The sequence below is a fragment of the Asterias rubens genome, chromosome 19, assembly GCF_902459465.1.
Source record: "Asterias rubens chromosome 19, eAstRub1.3, whole genome shotgun sequence".
Taxonomy (NCBI): Eukaryota; Metazoa; Echinodermata; class Asteroidea; order Forcipulatida; family Asteriidae; genus Asterias; species Asterias rubens.
Genome location: NC_047080.1, coordinates 11055966 through 11079004, shown reverse-complemented (window position 1 = coordinate 11079004; position 23039 = coordinate 11055966). Strand labels below are relative to the sequence as shown.

The 23039-nt window shown below is 39.6% G+C and overlaps 2 protein-coding genes across 3 annotated transcripts in view; one reads left to right on the top strand and one right to left on the bottom strand.

The window, feature by feature from the left end:
• Positions 1–6500, bottom strand: part of LOC117303125 (WD repeat-containing protein 31-like) — a 31411-nt gene extending 24911 nt beyond the window's left edge. Inside the window, exons 1-3 of the mRNA XM_033787224.1 lie at positions 6250–6500; positions 5491–5617; positions 3804–3878 (exon numbers count right to left, since the gene is read on the bottom strand). Coding sequence (XP_033643115.1) covers positions 3804–3878; positions 5491–5617; positions 6250–6326 — 279 coding nt within the window. The 5' untranslated portion in view covers positions 6327–6500. The remainder of the gene's footprint in view (positions 1–3803; positions 3879–5490; positions 5618–6249) is intronic.
• Positions 1980–22947, top strand: LOC117303124. Of its 2 annotated transcripts, none has more exons than XM_033787223.1 (17): positions 1980–2148; positions 7798–8184; positions 10304–10425; positions 11297–11406; positions 12548–12763; positions 13248–13331; positions 15124–15191; positions 15327–15469; positions 16197–16312; positions 16989–17198; positions 17904–17957; positions 18295–18408; positions 18895–19014; positions 19733–19831; positions 20440–20639; positions 21248–21380; positions 21748–22947. In XM_033787223.1, the coding sequence occupies exons 2-17, from the start codon at positions 8050–8052 to the stop codon at positions 22032–22034; spliced, it is 2211 nt and encodes a 736-aa protein (XP_033643114.1). In that variant the 5' UTR covers positions 1980–2148; positions 7798–8049; the 3' UTR covers positions 22035–22947. The 2 variants fall into 2 exon arrangements, with proteins under 2 accessions (XP_033643114.1, XP_033643113.1); XM_033787222.1 differs by having other exon boundaries at positions 1980–2169.
• The last annotated feature ends 92 nt before the right edge of the window (positions 22948–23039 follow it).

Genomic DNA, 23039 nt, shown 5'->3' with positions numbered 1-23039 from the left:
CCCCAGGGCTCGGGGTGGGGGGGGGGGGTAGGGAGTGGGTAGGGCGGTCGCAGGAAGTGCTGAAGTGAGAAAGAGAGTGGCATAATAACTGAGTATGCACGACCACGATCACTTACAAAATACATTAGAAATCCTGAATTTGACGACAGTATTACAAACACAAAAACTCAAAAACTCTCTCTCACACTCTAGTCGTGTATTTCCACTTCACTGCTTATGTTACTTTTTGTTACCTGTTCATGTTTGTTGTGTTGTCATTTAGCCTTCGAGAAAGACTCTGTTAGGGTCGAAACGTCAGGCCATTAACTATTTTTTTGCATTTATACCATCAGTCCTTTTGGTTGGTAAGTTGTTTGCAACAGCTAAATATTTTCTCACTACAAAAACTCCCGATTTACTGACCAAATAAGGAGGGTCTGTTTCGATTTACTTAATAATAATAATAATAATAATAATGATAATAATAATAATAATAATAATAATAAGACTTGTATTGCGCACGTATCCAACCTGCTGGGTGATTAAGGCGCAGGAAGGGGAAAGATTAAACATTTGTAAGGATGATCTGGGAATTCAATATTGATTGATCATGTTATTTTATTGCTATAATTTCCCTATTTGTCTGTTAAATTACTTTTATTCACTGAGAATATAATCAGAATTAAGTGCTTTTTCTCAAACTACTTAAGTTTCATCAGAAAACGAATCAATTCTGCTCCTCTTCCTTTGCGTTAGATTGCACTCTTATCGCCCGAGGAAATGTTTTTCTAAGCTCCGGTGAGAGACAGAAAAGCAGTGGTTTGCAGTTTACTGAAGGTTTCAATGGAGAAGGAATATGTTTATTTGTTCCACACCAGTGTAGGCATTACAATTATTACTCTCGCTGACTGGCTGCCTCAAGAAATTCTTTTGTAAATTTAGTTTGTTCTGCATATAAAGGCAGTCGGACACTACATTGGTATATGTACTTACTCAAAATAATGCTAAGCATAAAAACTTCCTTGGTAACATGCAATGGATCTAGCTGTTGATAATATAAAACATTGTGAGAAAAGGCTCCCTCCGAAGTGCATTAGTTTTCGAAAAAGAAGTAATCTTCAACTAAAATACTTTAACTATTTGCACATAACTTTGTGTGACAAGGTTGTTTTTCTTCAATTATTATCTTGCAACTTCGAAGACCACTTAAGCACAAATTTTCACAGGAGTGTTATTTTATGCATATGTTGAGATACACCAAGTGAGAAGACTGGTCTTTGACAATTACCAATAGTGTCCACTGTCTTTAAGAGTTATCAACACATAGTACGTCCTTCAAAGTACGTCCTTCAAAAAATGTGTGGTAGGCCTGGGTCTTCCATCGATCTGGAGAAATCAAATAGCATCCCCCCACCACACATACTTGCTCTCTGCGCATTACAGGAGATTTACAGACTTAAGTCGTCATCCAAAATATCGAGCTAAATGTACTAACCACATTAACAAGTTAAAGCTATTATACACTTTCGAAACAGAAAAAAAAAAAACTTACAGGGTTATGAGAAGGTAATGTTAAAAGACTTCTCTTGAAATATTATTCCATGAAATGCTTTACTTTTTGAGAAAAACAATAAAACAATTATAAATTCTCGATATCGAGAATTACGAATTTATTTTAAACACATGTCATGACACGGCGAAACGTGCGGAAACAAGGGTGGTTTTCCCGTTATTTCTCCCAACTCCGATGACCAATTGAGCCTAAATTTTCACAGGTTTGTTATTTTATATAAGTTGTGATACACGAAGTGTGGGCCTTTGGACAATACTCTTTACCGAAAGTGTCCAATGGCTTTAACATATCAGGGCCTGCACTTTGGTTCATGACATGAAGCCTGCAAGACGTCCTGGGTGTTATATTTCACTGGATTACAGAGTCTGTGTCTCACGATGCGGACTGAACTAAAGAGATGTGTCCAACAATATCCACCTCAACATAATCTATAGGATCGGGGGTCCCCTGAATGCTCCAAGGGTGAAATTTCAGAGGATTTAAAGGATCTCTACGTCCTCTATGAAGAATTGGGCCAATGGCTTGGTCCCCCCTGGATCAAGAAGATCAAGTGCCTGAACCTCCAGGGTAGTGAGGTTTAAAGCGAACACTAAACTGTAAGTGTGCATCGATGTGAGGTATGTGCAGCACAGTTTTTTTAACTGCTTAAAGGAACACGTTGCCCTGGATCAGTCGAGTTGGTCCTTGAAAAGCGTTTTGTAACCGTTTGTTATAAAATCGTTATGGTTAGAAAGATGTTGTAAAAGTAGAATACAATGATCCACACAAACATGCCTCGAAATTGCGTGGTTTTCTTTTTACCTCATCGACTAACACATAAATGGCCGACCGTGTTAGTTTGCGACGTAAAATGAAAACCGTGCATTTTTTAGTGATACTTATGTGGATCATTATATTCTACTTTTAAAACATCTTTCCAACCATATGCATTTCATGACAAATGATTTCAAACGCTTTTTGAAGACCAACTCGTCCGATCCAAGGCAACGTATTCCTTTAAGCAGGAAAAGTTGCTTATAAATTTCCTGCTTAGCATAAATGAGCAGAATACCAGTTATATATTGGACATGTATCATGATGTTTTGGCTGGTAACCTTATTCTGGTAAGCAAAGGAGTCAGACAGTTGGCCTCATTAATGTCTTGCCTTTTACATTAGGGATGAAGACTGTTGTCATCCTTGGTGTTACATTTCAGAGGATTTAACTGAAGCTCGTCTTGTACTAAAACCAACCATAAAGAACTGGGGTAGTGGATCTTGGTTTCCCCTCTTAGTTGAGAGAATTTCAAAGACGGTTGTAATTCCTTGATCTTTTCCACAAAGCCTACCTAGGGCCATATCTCATGCGTCACTTGACATGCACCAATTTTCAAGCAGTTTCCATGAGGAAAATTTATTCACAATTAAAGGCAGTAGGCACTATTGGTAATTACTCAAAATAATTATCAGCATAAAACCTCACTTGGTAACAAGTAATGGGGAGAGGTTGATAGTATAAAACATTGTGAGAAACGGCTCCCTCTGAAGTGAAGTAGTTTTCAAGAAAGAAGTATTTTTCCACGAATTTGATTTCGAGACCTCAAGTTTAGAATTTGAGGTCTCGAAATCAAGCATCTGAAAGCACACAACTTCGTGTGACAAGGGTGTTTTTTTCTTTCATAGTTATCTCGCAACTCTGAAGCCCAATTCAGCTCAAATTTTCACATGGTTGTTGTTTTATGCATATGTTGAAATACACCAAGTGAGAAGACTGGTCTTTGACAATTACCAATAGTGTCAAGTGTCGTTAACCCCAATTAAATGCTCACATTCTATTGGGCCATCAAGAAGATTGTGGGGAAAATGGCTCAATTGTGTTACTGGGGGTGTATCTTTTTGCACGGAGTGCGGTTGGTTTTCTCTAAGTTGGCGACAATTTTTGAGACAAAGCCTCTAAGTTGAGCTGGCCAATGAGTCAGTCTCAAGAAGAAAGTTATGTCTCAATAAAGATTAATCCCTACTCTTCCACGATCTGAACGATATGTGTTCCAAGTTATCTTGTGCGCTGTAATGGGACCTAGGGCTTTTTGTTCCATCTGAAGTATTAAGCAGATAGTTAAGTATCTATGAACTCAAACACACAAATGCCAAGACTCGGACTCAAAGCCACACTCTGCTTATCAGAAACACCAGAGCTTGAGTCCGGTGCTCTTCACCGCTCGGCCACAACACGCCCCTAAAATCTCAAGACTGTCACTAAGTTGGTTGCCTACCTTTGTAATTTCTCTCTTATGTCCGATCCATCTTTGCATCAACCTGCCTTCCTTCCAGCGATACAATACCATGCTCTGGCAAAACAAAAACATCAGAGAAATTTTTAATTTTGGTCAAGTTTCATTAAATTATTTAAGCAATCAGACCAAATTTGAGGTTGAAAAGAAACTGTTGAAATTTTGTGTGGTAAAGGGGAAAATTGGTTCTGTTCTTGTTGAAAAATTGTCTAAGAAAACAAAAAATAAAAACAAAGACGAGTTTATTTTCAAAGCAAATTCAGCACACCTCTCTTCCCCTCACCACTTCTTGCACTAACAGAAACGAATATTAGTTCTTCTTTTGCAAAAATATTGATCAGCAATATTTGTTGCCTCAAAACAAACAGCTGTCCCAAATTGTTCAAACGCTTAATAAACAAACCTCACTAACTTGCTTTAATTTAGTTTACACTACAATATAAAACAACGAAAAATAAATGTGTCACTAAAATCAATCCAAGTGGAGCAGGTGGCTGAAGCGGAGACTAATAACTTAATAAGGTACTCAGGCTCTGAAGAAGCAACTCCCGCATCTTAAGGCATCTCTTAAGGCATCTTAAGGCACAGGTTTTAGAGCTCTAGATAAGAGATCTTCACAGGTTGAGTTTAATCTCAAGTGATGTTGATTGACTTGGCAAGTGTAGAACTTTGCAAACCGTTGCAGCTTTCAAATACCCTTGGGAAACATGGCCCATGGGAAGTGTAGGCCTACATCAGTGCATGAAGTACAGGGCTTGTACTTGTACGTTGTACTCGTAGAGAGGCATGGGGTGACTGAGGAACATTGTTTCACCTGCGCCACGCCCCCTTAAACGTAAACGCTTACCAATGACAGGGTTTACCCAAACAGCCCACACAGGGATGTACATATGACCACACCTAGTACAAGACACTGATGGTAGATTTTTTTATGTATAGGGTTTGGAGGAGGGGGGGGTGGCTGGGTAGTCACATTCAAGCGTAATATCTGGCCCTTTGACACAAAATAGAAACATTTATATATAGACAGGCTTTTCAGGCTATTTCTCTTCTTTTTTAATTTTTTTTTTATTACTATTAGGCCACGTAAAACAAGAAACATGTTTAGCGTCCCCGCCCGCTTCCTTTTTAGTGGGCGCCTCCTTTATTATTTAATTTTTTATTTTATTTTTTTATGCACGTTTTTTTTATAACCGATCTCAGATAAAACAATCTGAATGTTTTGTCTGAATGTCTTGACCAATATATTTCATTTATGTATTGTGTGTTTGAACAGTAGAAAAAACAATGGATATTTGACATTTTAAAAAGAATGGCGGCCATCTTAAAATAAAACATAAAAAATAAAAAGCCCCGCCTCCTTCCTTTTTTTAAAATACCCGGACACTAAACATGTTCCTTTTTTTACTCGGCCTTATTTATTTTATTTTTTTACTTTTTTTTTTGGGGGGGGGGATTCATAGAGGACTACAAACATGCCTTGATTTTTGTTCTGGTAAGTGCACTTCTAATGAGGAAAATGTAAATGTGTATGGAAGTTTGCAAAGGGCACCACAGCAGACTTACAGGGCACCATGGCAATTGCTGTTGGTGCCGTTGGTAATTTCACAAAATCCCAAAGTAAGCTCCACGACATAGAAAAGCGGAGAGCTGTTACTACATTAATTACCTGATCAGCACTTCCTGTGATGTAGGATACATCTCCAGCCACAGTGACGCTAGTGACAGCATCGCTATGCACAGGTGTGTAACGTTTCACGTCGGATACCTCCGGTGAAGACACGGCTGTGTAATCTCTAGAAATATCAAAAGAACAAAAAATACCAACAAATGTGTCAATTAGATGTAGAATATAATGCATCATGGCCAAAGTTCCTCAGTAAGAATGTTAAATCATGTGCGGGTACCACAGTCATGACAGTGCAGTTTGTGAGCAAACTTGACAAAAGCTGTAGCTATCCAGGGCTCAAACCCACACTCTGTTGATCAGAAACACCAGAGCTTAGAGCTGGAGTCCGGCGCATCTCGGCCACAACACATCCCCTTACTTCAGTTTGCCTCCTTGCTCTATGATGGTTTCTTCCCCAGATCCCCACCAAGTAAGCTCCAACCTTCACTGATCCAGGGACCAAAAAGTCACTATTTTTATTATTCTTTTCAAAGACATAGTGATACTATAGTCATACTCATAGACTCATAAAAAAAGTCATAGTCATAGGGCCTACATAAAATGGTTTGAGAAAATAATTTATGAAACAATTGTTGTTATGAAAACGAGTGAAAAAAGAGGCAGTCAGTGTCCTTTCATTCCGTGGAGGCCAACGGAACAGACGTAAGAGTATACATTAAAAATCCACCCTACCGGCTATGCCATAGGACAGGTCCTCCAGCAACCAAGCTAGAGTACCGTGTTTTGTGGTTTACTTACCCGTGTCCATGGCCGTAGATACGGGAGGCTCCCTTGCCGCTTCCACCTTGCTTCAATTTGCTCTGTTTCTTCCCCATAATGACTCCAACATTCAGCTAGTAATGTTTACAGCTCCATGCAGACACTCACTGACTGCTGCTCTGCGAAGAACCCTCGCACATCGCCGGAAACAATAAGCGAAGGAATGCGAATTTCTCCAGCAGAGTAATGCACGAGTAATGTAATAAAAAAATTCACCGTGATGTTTTCGACGACAGGTAGCGCGCCGTTTGTAATTAACGATAGTCAGCTCTTCTCTACCCTGGCAAAATTATTCCATAGTCCCACGCTGGTAGACGTCTGGGTACCGTACTATAATTTCTCCAGCGCTTTCGGAAGCAACTTTGCCATAGCGTCCTCTGTTGGCAGGTCAACCAGAAGTTGGGGCGGGGCCAAGGAGGAGGGCGTTGATTCGGCAACTTTGAAGCATTTTATTTAACGTCAACTTTGAGTAAAACTGTATTTTACATTACAATAAGTTAAGAGTTTGGATGATTCCCCGAATACACAGGATTACAAAACTTTTCCCCACCTAAATCATTACCTCAACTTTGATGAACTTCTGGTCTCGACGACGAGCGCCCTCTACGATGTTGCAAAGTTTACCCTTAGAGACAGTGGACACTATTGGTAAATGTCAAAGACCAGTCTTCTCACTGGGTGTATCTCAACATATGCACAAAATAACAAACCTGTGAAAATTTGTGCTCACTCGGTCGTAGAAGTTGCGAGATAATAATGAAAGAAAAAACACCCTTGTCACACGAAGTTGTGTGCTTTATGATGCTTGATTTCGAGACCTCAAGTTCTAAACTTGAGGTCTCGAAATCAAATTCGTGGAAAAATACTTCTTTCTCGAAAACTACGTCACTTCAGAGGGAGCTTTTTCTCACAATGTTTTATACTATTAACCTCTCCCCATCACTCGTAATCAAGAAAGGTTTTATGATGATAATTATTTTGAGTAATTACCAACAGTGTCCACTGCCTTCAAAAAGGGTCTTCTTTGTTTTTGTTTATTGGAACTCTAAGTACAATACAACATAAAACATTAACACAATTTTGAAAAGTAAACAAAAACTTCGTCCCTTGAGTTTTATCAGCAGAAGAGAGGAGGTGGCCCAGTTCTGAGACAAAAAAAGGTTAGTGTGAAAATTGCCTCTTTCACATTTTAGTTCAAACCTGGAGTTTCCTCCATCCATGGTTCAAATGGGGTCGTTTTAAACTGTTTTATAATATTTAAAGCTCTCATGTCCTCTGTTCAAGTAAGTTTGTTTTGTGGTCATTGAGTGTTACAACCAAGTACACCCTGTCTTTAAATGATCCAAACAACAAGTGGCACTTCGAGATTCAAACCAACCACATTATGGTAAAACTTATTGACAAAGGTGATAAAGTATTTGTAAAATGAGTGACGTAACAATACGATATCCTTTTTTTCATGAGTCTCTGCTCTTATGTTTGCTTGTTCAAAAAGATAAACTCACTCAACCTTTTGTATCAATGCAGAATCACCGTGCAAAGGTTTTCAGCCCAGTGTCGAAGTTCCGTTGGGACTAGTGCAAAAATTACCAGTTTGTGATTCATCGAGAAGGTCGCGCTACAAAGCGAACAGCCATAATTGCATAGTGCGTCACTGTGAACTTTTCATACTGACGTCCTTGTACGTTGTTTGGACACATCGAAAAGGGCACATTCAAAGAGGCCATCAGCAGAGAGGAACTTTTGTGGATTTTTGTGAAGTGTGAACAGTTGGTGAAAATGGAGTGCTTGTTGAAACTTCTCCTGACTACTGTTCTTATCGTTGGTGTTGCTTGTCTCCCAACGCCGTTCCATAAGGGTAGGAACTGTCACATCGATGGCTTTGAACTGCAGGAAGACTTTTCTTTGGAAAGGGTAAGTGTTTCAGGAGAAATAAAGAGCCTTCCTCGGGGCTGTGGTATACAATCTGGAAACCCAACGAATAAATTTCCACTGCCATTATCTAACTTGGTGTGTGCCATAACATTTGGATGTCTCTTGTTGTTGTTTATCATTTTGCGAAGTTCAGACCACATTTCTCAAGTTCAAACAACCGGTTCTTTTCAGAGCCACCGCAAATCATAATAAACTTTGTAAGTCTCTGAAAACCATGAACATTTTTTTTTTTTTGCAACGCAACGTTTCCAATCTTACTAAACACAATTGCATTGGTAGGCCCTTGTGAAAAATTAAGCGGCTTTTGCACCCTGGATCGACAGTCTACTTTCTGTGTTCGAAAATAATGTTGTGGCAAATGTTCCCCTATTGTGGAGTGCCTAAGGTTGCATCATAACATGTGCACAATACCCTGGATCGACAGTCTACTTTCTGTGTTCGAAAATAATGTTGTGGCAAATGTTCCCCTATTGTGGAGTGCCTAAGGTTGCATCATAACATGTGCACAATTTATATTTAAACCCCAACTTTTGCACATGGCAATCAATCCATTGTCCTAAACATGACGACAAGTTTAGGCCTACTCTGTATCATTTTCCTTAAATGTTTGACCCAAATCACTTTGACTCAATTTATATAACTTTTAATCTTGCCATTATCATTGTAGGACGATACGCTTATATTAATAGAACCCGGCACTTTGTTCATGTAAACTTTTCAATAATTAGGTGAATCACTCACCAGGAGCATGTAGCTTATACAAACAGTATGGACCAAATCCCAAACAGTAATGGTGCAACCTAATGTAAAATTTAAAGACTTCGACGTTTCGATCAGTATGCTCTGATGGTCTTCAGGTAAGTGCAATGTTTCCTTAAACAAACATTGACTGGACACGATCTTTTAAAATTATTCTATTACGATTATATCCCTATCGTATTATCGATTTGTGGTTGTACCTGGCGAAAATTTCCGTGAACCAGTACCTTCCTTTAACTCTCAGATATACCATGATAATTTTACAAAAACAAAACCATAGAACAAAAACTGGCTTCCCTTCGATGGAGGATTCAAGTCCCCCCACCCCACCCCACCCCCCCCCCCACCCCACCCCCCAAAAACCTCGGTCCCCCCCGAGTTAGTCCACAACCAACTCGTCCACTCTTCTGTTTCAATATGCACATTATAATGATTTCGATAACATCTGCAAATAAATCACTCGACTTAGAACTGAATCAGTAAATATTCCTTGCCCCGGACTGTCAACATTTCATACAAAACCTTTCAGTTGTTAAAGTTCAAATTTATTTACTTTCCAGGGTATTTTTAGCAAAACAATATGGGTTACAGATAAGGTTTAGTTTACGACTGTCAGCGCAGTAGTGCGTCAACCATGCAATCTATACCTATAAACCTGCGCGACTAGAGAAATACTTTACTAAACAGTACAATCGGCCGCCAAATTTCTTAACAAATCATCGCTCTGCATTTTCGGCAGAATCTCTACACCAAAGTACAAAGTACGGCCGAAAATTCAAGCCACAATTAAACACACGCGGTACCACGCTACACTCGGAAGCACTAAAGAGTTAACTATTCTGAGGGCTTGGGAGTCACGTGCTTACCACGTGTCTGTCCATAGTGGTTTGAATTTTCCGCCATCTTGTGTACCCGAGCAATGATACAAAGAAAACGTCAAGAGTATGATCGAAACCAAGTTAATCGTATCTTCTAGAAATACCAGCAGCGTTTCCCTTGAAAATATAGTCCGTTGGCCAGATGCCAGTTAAAACATATAGGACCGGTCAAAATTCAGTGCAACTTGTCCGGTTGACTAATTCAGTGTTGAAAAGCATCCCTATCTTTAGTATGAAATATGGACTAGCGAAAAAGCTTACGGACTATAGTGAAATTACAATTGATACAACTGGTCCTTCTGGCGTTTCGCTGACAAAGTTAAGGGCAAACCCTGGCAAAGTACAACCGGTTCTTCTCAGAGCAACCACTACTCAAACAAGATGTTATATATAAGGCGTTACCGGAAAATGTATCCCCTTTTCTCTGAATAACCACATTTCTCCTACCGGTATTTATTTAGTTTATGGGGACGTGGTACGCCGTGGCCCACGTTCAAAGGACCGACTATCCCTACCAGCGACGATCCCACTACGCAATGAGGGAAGATGGATCCATTTCGATGAAAACCAACCGAGTAATGCGGTAAGGAACATAATCATTATCATGAATCTATAATATTTAGTTTGCGGTATCACCATGTGTACACCTACTTGCTGTGTCATTTTTGAGAACTCATCTTGCTTTATATTCTACTACTACCGCGCAGAGCATTTTTTTAGCCCCATAAATCGGTCCAATCCACTCCGTATCCTTTGTCCCAGTACCACTGATATAAAAATCTTTCGCTTCCTTGAAAAGCACGATCTGCATCATGAAACTTACCGATCTAATGCTCTAGAAGTTGCAGATAGCTCTACACTTGGAATTGTTCAAATAGGGGCAGGGAAAGGGCACAGAATCTCCTGAAACAACGGCAAAAATACGGCACAAGGACGGCCGTGATGAGGCACGAAGCAGGTCGTTGGCACCCATTTGGGTTGGGATTTTTTTCGTTGACACTTTCTCAAAAGGGACCCGGGTATTTTGACAAAGTAGGGATATTCTTTCTTTGCATTCTAATAATAAACAAAACCAATTTGGTGACATCACTTTACATAAACAAAGTCCAATGGGAGAACAACAAGGAGTCATTGATTAATACGAGGCCAAAAAACATTTCTGTGTGTGTATTTCACGATAGGGCTATGTCAATATTCATTGTTTTGAAGTTAAAACCGTTTGTGTAACAACCGAGAAACAGGCCAAGAGGGAATTTATTTAGATTTTCTTTTGCTGTCCAAAAGTGATAATGCATGTTTTCATGCATTCCCCTTCACATTTTCGTTAGCCATGCATAAAAAAAAGTATCGGATTGTTGTCATTTTCAAAGTCTTCTGTGGTGGATTATTTGAGATGAATCTTACGAAGTCAAGTTCGACTGAATGTTATAGGGAAGTTTTCCTCCTTACTGTAGCCCTGGGGACTGCAACTCATGGCACTTTGAGGCATCAGGTCAGCTTGATGAGGAGTCGAACCACCCAGCCAAGATGTGGTTATATCCACCGATGGAAAACTATCCACCTGGTAAGCGAGACGGACAGAGATGGACATACATGATTAACGTATACAGGGTGGGTGGCTCAGCGGGAGTAGGGTTGTGGCGAGGGATGAGCAGAGTGAGATGAAGGGTAAGGTTGTAGGAGAAAATGATGAGATGGGAGGGTTCTGGGAGTGAGGTTGTGGTGAGTGAGAAGTAGGGTTGTGGTGATGGATGGAGCAATCTGAAGGGATACAAGAAAGCCTGCATGTAGAAGTAGAACAACATCAACCAGTGGATACCTCTGTGAGGTTCCCTTTTCAAGCAATAGCGATTATGAGCTCTCAGTCTGACTTACAGACACAGGGATTCGACTTAAGGGCATGCAACTTCATATTTTCAGCGAGGAAATGGACAAGTACAGAAGGCTCCGTGCGTTTTTTATAGTTTTTTGTGTTAAGTTTTCTATGGGACTGTTTTCTTTTATACACAAAACAAAAAGGAAATCAACTGATCAGCTGAAAGTTTCATGTCTGTTTTAGCTCAGATGAAAAGTATAGAGAAAACACACGTATCGGGTAGGGATTGAAAACACAACCGTGATGCTCAGTCTGAGTGTGGATTCGAACCAGGGTCAAACACATATTATTGAAGGCGTGGAACTATACCATAAAGCTTACTGATAACCACCACTTAATTAGACACATCAATGTGTCACTGTTTCACCAAGAAGTTTATTAAAGACACTGGACACTATTGGTAATTGTCAAATACCAGTCTTCGCACTTGGTGTATGTATCTCATCATATGCATAAAATAACAAACCTGTAAAAACTTCAGTTGCGAGATATTAATGGATGAAAAAACACCCTTTTTGCACCATGGTCACACGAAGTTGTGTGCTTTCAGATGCTTGATTTCGAGACCTCAAATTCTAAATCTGAGGTCTCGAAATCAAATTCGTGGAAAATTACTTCTTTCTCGAAAAATACGTCACTTCAGAGGGAGCTGTTTCTCACAATGTTTTATACTATCAACCTCTTCCCATTACTCGTCACCAAGAAAGGTTTTATGCTAAACAATATTTTAAGTAATTACCAATAGTGTCCACTGCCTTTAAGGCACTAAACTTCAGACTACATAATCTGATAATAATTTTGTATACATAATCTGCTTGAACCATTGCAGAGAACTATTGGGTCGTGAGTACAGACTACACCACCTATGCCTTGGTGTACAGCTGCAGCCAGCAGAAGCGAGATGGCTCTTGTACGAAGCGGGGCGAGCATGCTTGGCTCATGGGTAGAGCACCGGGGCCATTGCCGGAGCAGATACGCTTAGAGGTCTCAGAGATGATGTCTGAGTTGTGTATCAAACCCCAACGACTCAACGATGTGCCTGTTGGTAAGATCAAAACTAAAACTACTAAGTTTATTTTTTTTAGAAATTTCTCGGGAAGTTTTCTTTAAACCAAAATAATAAGAAAACATTATCAAACAAAATATTGACCTCGCAAATCAAGGAGCATTCATTACTCCTGTTATTGATAGCTCTTTTCGGGCGATTGTACAGTTTTATCCAGATCCAGATCCAGTGGAAAGCTCCATTGAAAGAAAAAGGCCACAATAACACATCCTAAGCATCCTTTTTCTCTTTTGCAACTCACATCTGTTATCTCTATCTAATTCCTTTTCCAAGCAGTGAACCAAATATTTTAAATGGAGCACGAATGAAACAGTAGCACTGCTGACTGCCCCAGTCAGGTAAACTGCTGAAGTTAAATAACCTAAGTAATGACAACTTAAACACACTCACTCACTCAAAAGGATGTATAGTGGTTGAGTTTTGGTGGCCGCAATGTTTAATTTCAATTATTTTAAAACTGCAGAATGTGACAAGGAGTTGAGAGCTCAGGAGGAAACTTTTACATCCACAGATTGTCTTAATGGTGAAGGAGTTAACTGCACTGAAGGTAATAACCCTTAAACATTAAGCTGTGTAATAAAAAAAACATAGGCTGTAAGATCCCAAAGGTCTGGCTATATGTAACACATGGCAATTTTTCAGTCAACTTGGAGGCAACTAACTGCACTGCATTCAAAAGGAACACTTGGGCAACACAAGAAGCATCTGCAACTCACTATCCCCAGGGAAACCCAAAATATCCCCAGTATAACATACAGCTGGATTACAAGATAAAGAACTACCAGGTGTTTCGTAGAAAGTTCAGTCCCACAGGAAGTACTTCATGATTCAGAGGGTAGCATGGCCCTTGGGAGACTCGGCTGAGTAAAAGAACATCTTAAAGGAGGGGGGATGGGAAATTGGTGGGGAACAGGGGGTGGGAGTCGGGAGAAAGATGCCTTAGGCATCCAGCTACATCTTCTTCCAACCCATCTAGGCTACACCCTTGCGTGCAATCCTAGGTTGACTCATGGTCAAATACACCTATATCTACACCCACCATATTCTAACCTGTACCCTTTTTCTGCACCTTCAAGTGCCCACAGTCACTTTTCCCTCACAGAAGTGTAGAATATCTGCCTGGCTGTACCCATCCTGTCATCCACACACCTGTAAATGAAGGTGCAGTCCACCCCATCCCATAGATATATAGCTTTTGGTAAAATCATAGACTAAAAGGTCAGATCAACTCACTCACTGTACCCACATCTGACAACCAACCCTTTATGATGAAAACTAACTTGAAATGTCAAGGACGTCTTACAGGAACAGTCAATGGGGACCGTGATTAATCTGTACTTCATTAACTTGCATACTTCTCAGGGTTGTCACATGATTGCATGGACTAGCTTCCCAACTAGGTTCGGGGTGTTCAAGGATAAAAATTAATCACCCAATTAAAAATGTCTGGCTGTAACAGATTTAAAGTATTGGTAAATCATTTTACCAACTTGGTATCAACTTGTAGTTTTGCCAAAACAGCAAGTGAGTTTTTCAAAAACGAAAATTGCTAACCTAAAAAAAAAATTGGCTATTTACCAACAATAAAGTTGGCATTGCTTGTGAAACAGTTGCCATAAACCTAAGTTTATGTGAGATGGGTACAGCATTTTGAGTGGTGTCTGGTCAAGTCACACGCAAATAATTGAAAATGGATGATGAAATATTTAGTTTTCATTTAAAGACAGTGGACACTATTGGTAACTGCCAAAGACCAGTCTTCTCACTTGCTGTATCTCAACATTTGCATGATATAACAAACCTGTGAAAATTTGAGCTCAATCGTCATCGAAATTACAAGATAATTATGAAAGAACAAAAAACACCCTTGACACACGAAGTTGTGTGCTTTCAGATGCTTGATTTCGAGACCTCAAATTCTAAACTTAAGGTCTTGAACTCAAATTCGTGGAAAATTGCTTCTTTCTCGAAAACTACGTCACTTCAGAGGGAGCCGTTTCTCACAATGTTCTACACTATCAACCTCTCCCCATTACTCATTACCAAGTAAGGTTTTATGCTAATAATTATTTTGAGTAATTACCAATAGTGTCCACTGCCTTTAATAAAAGTATGCAGTGGTGTAAAGGTATAAACAAATTGTATTCTCCATCCCGATGCAAAACAAACACCGATTTAAAAAAAAAAGTTACAGTACCCGCTGCCAACAAATAGGATTCCACCTGAGTGACTTGCCAGTGGAGTTTTTCACCGAACTCAAGAAAGTACCGAGTAAACAGTCCTTAATACACACCAGTGTAACAGTAAAAAACAAATCATAAGTTTGTCTTGTTCACCAGGTACAAGCATTCCAAGTCCATGTGCAGTTTCCACCTTCGAAGTGCAACAGGATTTCATTGTTGAAAAGGTAAGCCCAGAAGTACTTTGCAGGGTCTCTAATTGGCGGTAAATTTGACTATTTTGATTCAAACCAATCCAATGTGTGAGTAACATTTCTTTACTCCTAATGCTGCGACTTTTCCCACTTCTCCTTTTGTTATAGTTCTTGGGTGAGTGGTATGAGATTGCCCACACCAGACATGAGAACAGTCTACTGAAACTCCCCGATATGAGATCTATGTTCTTCAGACGAGGACTCCCTGATCAGGACGCTCACATGGCGCTACTCATGAAAGATCTCAAACTGTGAGTTCACGACTCTAACTGGAAGAGCCATTCCACTTCAGACACAAGTTCTTGTATGCTCAATTCAAGTTCTCCCCATCAAGGCTCAAAGCCACTCTTGGTAAGGGGCTAAAAAAAAAGAGAAATGATCAAACGTGAAAAATACCTCAGGGGAGCTGAAGGTAGGAATTGATATTTTTCTTAAAACAGATTGTAGGATGGAGGGAAACATGCACAAGGCTGGCAGTTCCAAAGTAGATGCATTGGGTGGAACAAAGCTGTCATTATGACTCTTTGTTCAACATCTCAGCAAATCAAGAGTGTATTTATTAGTGAGAACGAAGCAGCACGCTCATTAATGCTGGGAAGATAAATAGGACATCCAACCTACTTTTTATACAGCTAATCAGCTTCAGTTATGACACCATTTTAGAATAAGCAGTCTGCCCGAAGCAGACAGGGAAACAAAACGCAAATCACAATTTTAAAGTAATAAGTTTGCCCAAAGCAGACAGGGAACAACCGAAAACCATTCAAGTAATCCTGTTCTCTTTTGTTGTAGACGTGGCGTGTGTGCCCTTTTTGATATGCCTGGATCAGGTTGGATGAGTAGTGATCATCCAGCTAAGTTTGAAAAATCCTGCCCCCAGCCCTAGGGGTGCACCCCAACTGCCTCCCCTGGGTCCAGACACACACCCCTGTTGATCCCATCAACCATCCTCTCTAACACTGTTCTCTTTTGCTGTAGACGTGGAGTGTGTGCCCATATTAATATGCCTGGATCAGGTTGGATGAGTAGTGATCATCCAGCAAAGATTACTGTCCAGTTTCCTATCCCTGAGAAATATGGAGTCAGCGGACCCGGTGAGTACTTTCAATGGTGACGGAGTGAAGATGGGTTAGGGTGAGGGAGTGACGATGAGTCAAGGTGAGCTGGTGATCTGTTTCTGTCTAGGGAGGAATGACGGAGAATCTGTTGGAACTTCCAACAAATAGTCAAGGGTAGTCGGGTTGGTGTAGTGTGGTATTTAGCCTCGCCTTCCACCTCCGGGACCCAGGTTTGAATCCTGCAGAGGGCACCGTGTAAATTAGGTTTTTATTCCCTACGTGATTGAGTGGATTTTCCCTGGATTAATTCTCTGGGATTTTACTTCGACATCTAAAACTGCAACTTCTTTTCCTGGTCTCCTCTCCATTTTTGGTTCTTGGCTTGTACAATGATTAAAGTCGCTTTGTTGAGAGTCCTTGGCCCCACAAACAGACACAAATTAAACTAAATAAAAATCAAGGAAGATTTCAATTGAAGCAAATAATGAGCAGCAAAAGAAATGAGTTATCAAAGTATATAGAAGAGTTTGCGGTAACACCATGTAATAACAATCTCTAAATGAGTTGGGGTGGTTCTGAAAAGAACCGTTGGATTAACTCGGGGTTATTAAGGGGTTATCAAAGTGTTTCACCTTTTAGGTATAAAGGCCGGACTTTAAGTGATGCATCCAACATTTTAAATTAAATGAAGCATATCTTTCCCTACTTACAGTCCCATACTGGATACTCTCCACCGACTACACCAACTATGCCATAACATACTCCTGCCACCTGACTGAAGAAGACGGCACATGCGACAAACAGCGAGAGGTGCTGTGGGTGTTGAGTCGGACGGCAACTCTACCCGAGGAAGTGGAGAGGAAGGTTGATGAGATCATCAGGGGTGTGTGTCTGGACCCAGTGCAGGTCATACAGAATGAAGGTAAGGGGTGGCAGAGGGTGCATCCCTATAGGGCTCGAGCATGATGGTAGTGGTGCACCCCTAGGGGAGGGGCGGACACAAATGGTGTTGTGGATGTTGAGTCGGACAGCAACTCTAGTTGAGGAAGTGGAGAGGAAGGTTGATGAGATAATCAGGGGGGGTGTGTCTGGACCCAGCGCAGGTCATACAGATTGAAGGTAAGGGGTGGCAAGAGGGTGCACCCCTAGGGTTAGGAGGGGGCAGCGGTGCATCCATAGAAGTCGCAATGGTGTAGCCTTATGATTGGCATTGGTGCAGAAACACTCTGAGTTACAGAATATTAATCCATTAAAATTTGAAGTATATCAATATAAACCAATGAATTGATATCTGAACTGAAACAAAAAGTCGCATCCCCGTAAGGTGATCCCCTGGCTGCCGCTTCCCAGGTTGTATCGTAATTTAGGTGTGATCCCTGGCTACACTGCAGTTAACGGTTGTTTGGCTTCTGACTGGCACCCCGAACAAAGATATTGACAAAATAGGAACAACGCCAACATAGGGCAAGATAGCTCAGTTGGTAGAGCGCCGGCACGTTAATCCGGGGTCGTTGGTTCGAATTTCACTCTAGTCAATTCTTTGTTCAACCCCAAAAATCATTTTAACATTTGGATTGTGTATAAATTAAACAACCATATATTGTTCATCTCTTTGTACTGATTTCAGATGTATGCTTTACGCCACAGATGGATGAGCTTCAAGTTAACGAAACAACTCCAAGTAAGTATTGACACACAGTTTTTCTTTCCCCATTTCATGATAACAATTAAATTACTAAACAAAATTGAGGACTTTTTAGCCTGGATCTTTCCTGTCTAAAAAAAAAACATAAAAAATATAAAAACCCTCATCCTCATCTTAAAAAACAACAACAGCGGGACGATTAAATGGGTACTTTTTACTTGGCCTTTTAGAAAAATGTCCTTGAAAAGAAAATCATTTCTGGAGGCTTATAAACCTGTGGAAATTTTCATTAAAAAGGTGAATATGTTTCTGGAAGTTTACAACTAGTGTATTTTATTTGACTGATTCTATTTTTTTTCCTTTGACCATGCAGTCATCATAGGCAAGGCCGCAGTAACAACAGGTTGTGATCCTGAAACAGCTAAATATGGATGTTGCTTACTGAACAATCAGCCAGCTACTGGACTCAACTTTGAAGGATGCCCTCGTGAGTTCACTTTCTTTCAAGAGGTTGATGGTATAAGCATTGTGAGAAACGGCTCCCTCTGAAGTGCCTTAGTTTTCGAGAAAGAAGTAATTTTCCACGAATTTGATTTCGAGACCTCAAATTTAGAACTTGAGGTCTCGAAATCAACCATCTAAACGCACACACCTTTGTGTGACAAGGGTGTTTTTTTCTTTCATTCATATCTCGAAAGTTTGATGACCGATTGAGCTCAAATTTTCACAGGTTCGTTATTTTATGCATATGTTGAGATACACCAACTGTGGAGGCTAGTCTTTGACAATTACCAATAGTGTCCACGGCCTTTAATAGTAGGAGGACATCGGCAGGGACAACTACTTTTGCCTAGTGGATCGAGGGGACTTTTTGATAACAATTTCACAGCCGAGGAGTTACTTTTTATTATTGGTCTCAACATTTTGACTAGCGTGCTCTGTTGTTGATGCTTTGTTGTTGATCTTATTCCAGGAGTGAGTCCCCCCATGGCAGGCCAAGAGATGGACTCGGGACTATTATCTGAAGGCATGAGGCGACAACCGATTGCTCTAGCTCTAAGCATGGGACCTGAACCACTCAAAGTAAAGCGAGGTAGGCCAACAACAAAATAAAACCTAGCTTAGGTTTGTGAAACATCATACTTGGTTTTGGTTATAGGTATTTATATTGAGGAAGTACAAGACACAGAGTGATTTTGAGACAAATGTTTTTGCTTAGAGCCATTGGACTCTTTCGGTAAACAATATTGTCCAAGGCCCACAATTCGTGTATCACAACTTCTATATCAAATAACAAACCTGTGAAAATTTGGGCTTAATCGGTCATCGCAGTCGGTAGAAAATAACGGGAAAACCCACCCTTGTATCCGCGCGTTTCACCGTGTCATGACACGTGTTTAAAATAAATCCATTATTCTCGTTATCGAGAATTGATATTGTTTTAATGTCTCTCAAAAAGTTAAGCATTTCATGGAATATTATTTCAAGAGAAATTTTTACTAATTTAAATATTTAATTTTTTTTTTTTTTTTTTACCCATACACCGATGTGTGTTAGCACAGTATACTCAGTACTTTCCAGGGTCCTGTTAAAAAATACCACCAGCATATTACTCGGGTGGGATTAAAAACAAGTTACAAACCAAAACATAATTATTTTCCTATGAAATTTATTTTATATATATTTGTAAAAAGACTGTATCCATTCCCAGAGGCAAAAAGTACAGCCTTTTTAAATTAAAACTTGGGGGAAAAATTATTTATATTTAAAACTAAAAACAAACTATTTTGAGTATCTATTTTTTGTTTCAGAGTGCGATGTCAAAATCATCTGCAAGATGTTCTGTATACATGGCTTTAAATTGGATGAAGACAACTGCCCTGTTTGCCAGTGCTCTGAAACGCCGCAAGGTGAGTCAAATGTTGCACTTCAAACAAACCGGGTCTCGTTCTAAGATGTAAGACTGTGTATGGTGTTGTATTATTGGATTGGTTTAAAAGTAGAGTCGCAGATTAGTTTTTGTAAAGAAAGATACAAAAAAAGCCTCATAAAAGTTTCAGTTGAATTTAATGACTGCTTGCTGAGAAAACAGCCAAACAAATGTCACAGTTATTTTCACAAGAAAGTTGGAGCTATACATGTTTAGCAAGGTGACAGCAGTTACCAACCAGATAGATCTCTTCCCTCAGACGCAAACAGACACCATTCCTCAGAAATCTAACATTTTGAAAATGTTTCGGAGTGAAAATGTTTCGAAACCATCTTGTTTCGAAGGGAATCCTTTCTCAAAACAGGTTATATACTATCAACAGCTAGCTGCAGTGCTTCTGTCCAACTACGTTTCTCCTGAAAATCAGACTATAGTTGAGTTGTCAACAACCGGTTCTGTTTAGAACCAACACTACTCACAAAAAATTTACTAATGAAACTACCACAAACCTCACCTAATAAAACTTGTAAGATCATTAATTTGTTTGAGTATATATTTACCACTTCATGACCCAACCTTTTTTTGTAGTTCCTGCCGAGTTGGCGACTGCAACCAAGGACTTCGGTAACATGGCGCAGACAGCTGGTGGGGATTCAAGCGCTGAGATACAGCATGAGGCGGCAAGGATGACTAAGATGACATCTTGTCTTCATCAAGCTACGTCATCACCAAGCTCCAAACATGCTGCTCCTGTACTGGACTGCGAGCCAGACGGTACCTTCTCTCAGGTCAGTTTCAGCGATGCAATCTAGAAAGATTTTTAAAAAATTAATAATACTGAAAAATAGATACAGGCTTTCTCTTTGACAATAAACTTTCAAAAGTGAAACATTTGAACAAGCAAGAAGAGCCTAGACTTGTGGACAAGTCGTTAAATGTCTGTTGCGATGAGAGCGTTCTGTATCTCAACGCGATTCCCCCGGTATTCTCGCGAGACTGCTGGCCCGGCATGACTTCTGCTCTCTCGACTACGGTACATGGCGAGTAGAAATTGGCAACTAGCAGTTTGCATGAGAGCAGTGATCTCAACTCAACTATCTCACTGCGACAGACCATTAATGACTTGTCCACAAGTCTAGTAGAGCCCCTTTTTATCAATTTGTTTTTCTTTGTCCAGAAAGTGTCTCAAATGGTGGAGTACTTTCTTTACTTCAGACAGCTTTTTGAAAGAAAATATGCTAGAATTCTGTTATGGTCCAGAAAGCAAAAAAAAAAAAATTACTCATTACCCCCAAATTAATCAAGGAACATCATCAAGTAATATATTTAAAGAAGATAGCTGTTTTTATAAGATTTTGTAAAACGTTTTTAAACAACTTTGTGACATGTATTGTAGATCCAATGCCATGTAGAAGAATGCTGGTGTGTGGACCAGGGTACCGGTGTAGAAGTACAGTCTACCAGGGTGTCGCATGACACAAAACCCGACTGCAGTCAAAGTCAAGATAAATTGACAACTCCAATCAAAGGTAAAACCTAGTCAGGGAAACATTGTCAAATTCAACAGTTTCTTTTAATTGCTAAAAATCTTCGTCTGCAAAGAGTTTCTGCATATTTACTTATCTGTCAAAAAACTTTGAAATCATTGCCATAAAAAACTAATGTAATATTACTCACACGAATACATTACGCGTCATCAACCGCTATATTTGCTGTATTCTACACGTGAAAAGTGCGCGCATGTACGCGCTGCGTGTGACTCTTGTGCACTTTTCACATGTAAAATACATCAAAGATGGCAGTCAAAGACTCGTATTGCAACCCATCTATTATTTAAACAACACGGGAGGTCATGATTTTTTTTTTACAAAACTAAGTAAAACTTACCATTGGCAGGTTCCAAGATGAAAGTCTCTGATTGTCTCGCCCGTCGCTCAGAGGCTGAGCAGTCCCTAGAGTCTCAGGAGGTACCCAGCAAGACGCTCATCTCAGATGCTCCGCTATCCGTCGATTCCTTGGAGGTACCCAGCAGAATCTACCTCCCTGCCTGTGACAAGGGCGGCCAGTACCAACAAATCCAATGCTACATGGGTTCCGATATTTGTTGGTGTGTGGACAGGCTGACAGGAGAGGAGGTTGGTGATAGTATGGTAGAGGGGCAACTGCCAGCATGTGCTCCGTAAGACGGACCCCTCCAAGACCATGGGAACCTGTTGACTTTGAAAAAAAAAACACTAGAGGGTTGTTAGTGAGACTGATGACATGGGATATGTTATACATAAAATCTACACTGCAATGGCGTGTTTGATTTTTTGTGTACATTCTTTCAATTAGTGACTGTTGAATTTTTCTTGTAACTGACTCAACACAATTTTTGTCTTATAGAGAAATTAACAATATCTCTGGATTGATGAAGAGCACATTAAATTTCACAAGCTGTGAAACTATAAATATTGTGGCATTATAAATACATATAACAATATTATATGCTATAGTTTTGTTTGTATAAAACAATCACTAAAAGCAAGTAAAAAGGCAATGCACATAACATATTCGCATTGTGGAAAAACTTTCTTTGAAATATTTTTGCTTTAAATGATTTGGCTTTTAATAAATGAGTAAAACAATTAGTTTTGATCTTGTAAGTTCAAAATGTGATGTTTGAAAACATATAAACTATTTTTCACTATTTGTTCATGACTCTGATAAATGATTGAGCTTAAACATTCACAGCTTTTTACATTTCATGAATGTTGGTTTACATAAAGTGTGAATACTGACCTTTGAACATAAATAAAAGAAAACAAATCACAAAACAGAGAGTATTTCATGATATTCAATGGACAAAGAACAATCTACAGTAAATGCAGTTACTTTATTGAGGTGCTAAATATTCTCCACATGATAATAACAAAACATCAAAATTGGCAAGAATTGGAAATAGAATTTGGCAAGGCGAATATTCCAGTTAGGGAGTTCTAATATACAGGTATATCTTTACTGTTCAATAAACAAAAGTCATTTTACTTTAGTATTATTTTTTATTTTCTATAAGCGTTGCTGTCAATCAGAAATAAAAGCATTTTTTTCTCTTTATATTTTTTTGCGATCTTGATAGTAAAATATATATTTCAATTAAAATTCAGCTTTGAGGATTTTAAACTTGAATTTCCTAACTGTTTTAAGCT

Coding starts and splice junctions, on each gene's coding strand:
- LOC117303124 (XM_033787223.1), top strand. CDS start 8,050: ATGGAGTGCTTGTTGAAACTTCTCCTGACTACTGTTCTTATCGTTGGT. Junction 13,332..15,123: donor AGGAGTTAACTGCACTGAAG/GTAATAACCCTT, acceptor CTTGTTCACCAG/GTACAAGCATTCCAAGTCCA. Junction 18,409..18,894: donor CAACTTTGAAGGATGCCCTC/GTGAGTTCACTT, acceptor ATCTTATTCCAG/GAGTGAGTCCCCCCATGGCA.